This window comes from Mytilus edulis, chromosome 3 (genome assembly GCF_963676685.1).
Source record: "Mytilus edulis chromosome 3, xbMytEdul2.2, whole genome shotgun sequence".
Classification (NCBI taxonomy): Eukaryota; Metazoa; Mollusca; class Bivalvia; order Mytilida; family Mytilidae; genus Mytilus; species Mytilus edulis.
The window spans coordinates 41,684,783-41,690,049 of record NC_092346.1 but is presented as its reverse complement, the minus strand read 5'-3'; the positions used below and the strand labels follow the sequence as shown (position 1 = coordinate 41,690,049).

Below are 5,267 nucleotides of genomic sequence, written 5' to 3'. Positions count from 1 at the left end.
GACAACCACTGAATTACACTCTCCTGGCCTTGGACAGACACAGACATAAATAATGTGGCGGGGTTTAACATGTTAAAGGGATCCAAACCCTCCCCTAACCTGGGGCAGTGGTATAACAGTACAACATAAGCTTTGCTTGTAACATGAAGTTAAACTAAAAGAAAATGATTCGCGTTTTTTTGCATCAGTATTTATCATTTGTTTCTATGACACAAAAAAATTGTGCAAGCGGTGTAAGTTTTCTAGTTTGTATTTATCAACTTCTTTTAAGAGATCTGGGACACTGACTTGAAAATACACAGAAAATGAGTGCTTTGGAAGAATAAACTATTCTTATTAATTTTATGACAAAAACTTTAAACAAACATAGTATATGTAGTGTGAACACATAGAAGTTACTACAAAACATGAAAAATGTCACAACAATGATTAATAATAACATACTTGTCACGATAGAGTATTTTTCTTAAAGGGTAATACCATCAATGATATTCCCTATTAGTCTTTGTTTAGCTGGCATTTAACAATATGTTTTAAGTAAAGAAATTTTATCATTTCATTTAAAGTTAATTTCACATCCAATATTTTATGGAAATATTCTTTATAAAGCTCAAAAATATCAGTATATTTCTCAGAAGCTAACAAAACCTTTAAATAGACTTATTAAGAAGGTATATAGTTTAGATACCGTTACCAGGTCATTTAACATGTTTAAGATTACATATTTTGGCGTTAATATTGATTCACTTGTAGCATGTATAGGGTCTTTGTATCGGAACTAAACACATTTATTTAAATTAACCAGTTGTTGGCATGACACGGGTTATGTTCTTCTCATATATGTTATGATGGTATGATACTAAACCCCTCACGGAAAGGATTGTGCCTGATATTCATATGACGAAGACATAATTTTTCAATCAGTTTAATTGAAGTCTGGAGCTGGCATGTCAGTTAACTGCTAGTAGTCTGATGTTATTTATGTATAATTGTCATTTTGTTTAATTTCTTTGGTTACATCTACTGACATCAGACTCGGACTTCTCTTGAACTGAATTTTAATGTGCGTATGGTTATGCATTTACTTTTCTGCATTGGCTAGAGGTGTAGGGGAGGGTTGAGATCTCATAAACATGTTTAACCCCGCCACACTTTTCGACCTGTCCCAAGTCAGGAGCCTCTGGCCTTTGTTAGTCTTGTATTATTTTAACTTTTAGTTTCTTGTGTACACTTTGGAGTTTACTATGGCGTTTATTATCATTGAACTAGTATATATATTTGTTATGGGGCCAGCTGAAGGACGTGTGAGGTGCGGGAATTTCTCGCTGCATTGAAGACCTGTTGGTGACCTTCTGCTGTTATCTTCTCTATGGTTGGGTTGTTGTCTCTTTGACACATTCCTCATTTCCATTCTCAATTTTACACATTATCTTAAGTTTTAAAAATATTTTATTAGGGCCCCTATAGTAATCAGTCTGTTCGTCCGTCCATCCATCCGTCCGTCTGTCCGTCAGTAACACTTTAACTTTGTGTCCGCTCCATATCTAGAGAACCATTATAATTTCATACTTTATACTTTACATGTTTATTAACCACCACCAGAGGGCGTGTCATGATGTATGTACAACTTCCTAGGTCAAAGGTCAAGGTTAAAAAACTTTGGTTTCAGTTGACAACCCTCTGTCCTGTGGTGAAGATCGTGTCCGCTCTATATCTTGAGAACCGTTATGATTTCAAAGTTTATACTTGACATGTATATGAACCAACACCAGAGGGTGTGTCATAATTTATGAACGACTGCCTAGGGCAAAGTTCAAGGTTGGTTTCAGTTGACAACCCCATGTCCTATGGTAAAGATTGTGTCTGCTCTATATCTTGAAAAACCGTTATCATTTTAAAGTTTATACCTGAAATGTATATAAACCAATATCAGAGGGTATGTCATAATTTATGTACAACTTCCTAGGTCAAAGGTCAAGATCAAAAACTTTGGTTTCAGTTGACAACCCAATGTCCTATGGTAAAGATCGTGTCTGCTCTATATCTTGAGAACCGTTATAATTTCAAAGTTTATACTTGACATGTATATAAACCAACACCAAAGGGTGTGTCATAATTTATGTGCAACTTCCTAGGTCAAAGGTCAATGTCAAAAACTTTGGTTTCAGTTGACAACCCAATGTCCTATGGTAAAGATCGTGTCCGCTCTATATCTTGAGAACCGTTATCATTTCAAAGTTTATACTTGACATGTTTATAAACCAACACCAAAGGGTGTGTCATAATTTATTTACAACTTCCTAGGTCAAAGGTCAAGGTCAAAAACTTTGATTTCAGTTGACAAACCCATGTCATATGGTAAAGATACAATTTTTTAATGCACATTATTCACAGCGGGGCCCACAGAGATGGCTCCCATCTCAATGATATCTAGTTGGAACACTGAATAAAACAAAATACATGAAATATGGTGCTTCAAAACAAACAATAAACATGAACATGACGAAACTTAACTGGATGTCACATACTTTATATTTGTTTTATTACACCTTGAAATTTGAACTTTAGATTTAAATAGTTAATTTATTGAATTTCATATTTTACAGAGCAGTTCCAAAAACGCTTGGAACAGTGGAAAGAGGATGATCAACAGTTTGTTAATACTGAAGCAGAGAAACATGTAATGCAAAAAGTTTTAGAACAAAGTTCAGTAACTCTATTTGGAAATTCTGGCATTGGAAAAAGTTTTCTTTCTAAACACATTGCCCTCATGATGTCGAAGCATGGCTATACTGTTATTCCATGCACTAAACCAAAAGATATTGGAAAATGGTTTAAACATGGGCGGAAAACATTGTTTGTCTTTGATGATGTCTGTGGCAGATATACTGTTAATCAACAAATTTACAACGACTGGAAACAAAGACTTGATCACATTAAATCTCTTCTCGAAGACAAATGTTGTAAAATCATATCTACATGTAGATTGGAGGTTTACAAAGATGAACTATTTAGCAATCTCTCTATTTTCAAAATGTGTAACATCGATTTAAGTTCAAAAGAATTCAAACTTAGTGCTGCTGAAAACTTTGCTTTAGCTGAAGTGTACTTTAAGGAAAATACTGATGAAGTAAAGGAATGGTCAGAAAAATATGACTTTTTCCCCCTTTTATGTAGCTTATATCATAAACAGAACCTCCAGAAAACTGTAAGCATTAGCTCTTTTTTTAGCAATCCTTTTGACGTTTTTAAAGATCAAGTTGTACAAATGTATGGAGAAAGTGATAGTGGTAAGATGAAGTATTGTAGCTTAGTCCTTTGTGTGATGTTTAACAACTCATTAACAGAAGAAAACTTGTCACCAAAAGATAAGAAGATAGGAGCAATGATAGAAGATTTACTAGAAGAATGTGAACTGAATAAAGGAACATCCATCAAAAGTTTAAGGAAATCCCTGGAAACACTTGAAGGTACCTATGTGGTCAAGGAGGATAATAAATACAAAATAATCCATGATAAGTTGTTTGATTTCCTTGCTAAATACTTTGGGGAGAAGATGTTACAGATTTTTATTAATCATGCTGATACTGGTTTTATTAGTGAAAGATTTCTTTGGCAAATGACAGATAACATGGGCACAGAAATAGAGTTTGTAATAAGAATACCTGATAATTATATAAATAGATATATAGAAAGATTGGTGAAAGACTGGGAGAACGGTTATGTAAACAATGTATTTGACAACAGAAACATGAAATCTACTTTATTTACTGAAAACGTGGTATCTCATTTAAACCAACTTGATCTATCAAAGCAACAAGAACTTGTTTCTACTAAAGATATGTACAATAAAGATATAGCACTAGGTGAAAGTTGTTATATGGGTACTATTGAACTTGTCAAATGGTTGATAAGTAGGAATAGTGACATTAATTATTGTAGAGAGGATGGTTGGTTTCCTTTATTAATTGCTAGTCAGGAAGGACATATCAATGTTGTTAAAGAACTGTTACAACATTCAGCTGATGTCAATAAGTGTTACAATAATGGTGTATCACCTCTGTATATAGCAAGTCAGGAAGGACATGTTAATGTTGTTAAAGAACTGTTACAACATTCAGCTGATGTCAATAAGTGTAACAATAATGATGCATCACCTCTGTATATAGCAAGCCAGGAAGGACATGTTAATGTTGTTAAAGAACTGTTACAACATTCAGCTGATGTTAATAAGTGTGACAATAATGATGTATCACCTCTGAATATAGCAAGTCAGGAAGGACATGTTAATGTTGCTAAAGAACTGTTACAACATTCAGCTGATGTCAATAAGTGTAACAAGAATGATACATCACCTCTGTATATAGCAAGTCAGAAAGGACATATTGATGTTGTTAAAGAACTGTTACAACATTCAGCTGATGTCAATAAGTGTAACAAGAATGATGTATCACCTCTGCATAAAGCAAGTCAGAAAGGACATGTTAATGTTGTTAAAGAACTGTTAAAACATTCAGCTGATGTCAATAAGTGTAACAATGATGGTGCACATGGTGTATCACCTCTGAATATAGCTAGTCAGAATGGACATGTTGATGTTGTTAAAGAATTGTTACAACATTTAGCTGATGTCAATAAGTGTAACAAGAATGATGTATCACCTCTGCATAAAGCAAGTCAGAAAGGACATGTTAATGTTGTTAAAGAACTGTTAAAACATTCAGCTGATGTCAATAAGTGTAACAATGATGGTGTATCACCTCTGAATATAGCTAGTCAGAATGGACATGTTGATGTTGTTAAAGAATTGTTACAACATTTAGCTGATGTCAATAAGTGTAACAAGAATGATGTATCACCTCTGTATAAAGCAAGTTATAAAGGACATGTTGATGTTGTTAAAGAACTGTTACAACATTCAGCTGATGTTAATAAGTGTGACTTTAAAGGTAAAAATTCTCTCAATATAGCACAGGAGCAAGGACATAAAGAAATAGAATCATTGTTAAAGGGAAAAGGATTAAATCAACTTTTATGTCAAAATGATCAATTCCAGTGAAAGTGGCAAAGGATGTTTTTTTTTTTATTGTTCGAATTTGGACTTTTCATACATTAAATTTCATTTATTCAAATCCCTCATATAGCATGTATAGCTGAAATTAGTTTATAGTTTGAAGTATTGGCACTAGTCAATACATTGTACCTCCATTAACCGTTAGCTGTTTTGTAGTGTTTTTGTTTTTCTTAATTGTATTGTTAGGTTGCTG

General features: G+C 33.5%; 1 protein-coding gene across 1 annotated transcript; it reads left to right on the top strand.

Moving 5' to 3' along the window:
* The first annotated feature begins 1,244 nt into the window (after nt 1-1,244).
* Nucleotides 1,245-5,059, top strand: LOC139515260 (ankyrin-3-like). The gene is made up of 2 exons (XM_071304824.1): nt 1,245-1,302; nt 2,607-5,059. Exons 1-2 carry the CDS (start codon nt 1,245-1,247, stop codon nt 5,057-5,059), a joined length of 2,511 nt encoding a protein of 836 aa, XP_071160925.1.
* The last annotated feature ends 208 nt before the right edge of the window (nt 5,060-5,267 follow it).

Coding starts and splice junctions, on each gene's coding strand:
- LOC139515260 (XM_071304824.1), top strand. CDS start 1,245: ATGGCGTTTATTATCATTGAACTAGTATATATATTTGTTATGGGGCCA. Junction 1,303..2,606: donor TATGGGGCCAGCTGAAGGAC/GTGTGAGGTGCG, acceptor CATATTTTACAG/AGCAGTTCCAAAAACGCTTG.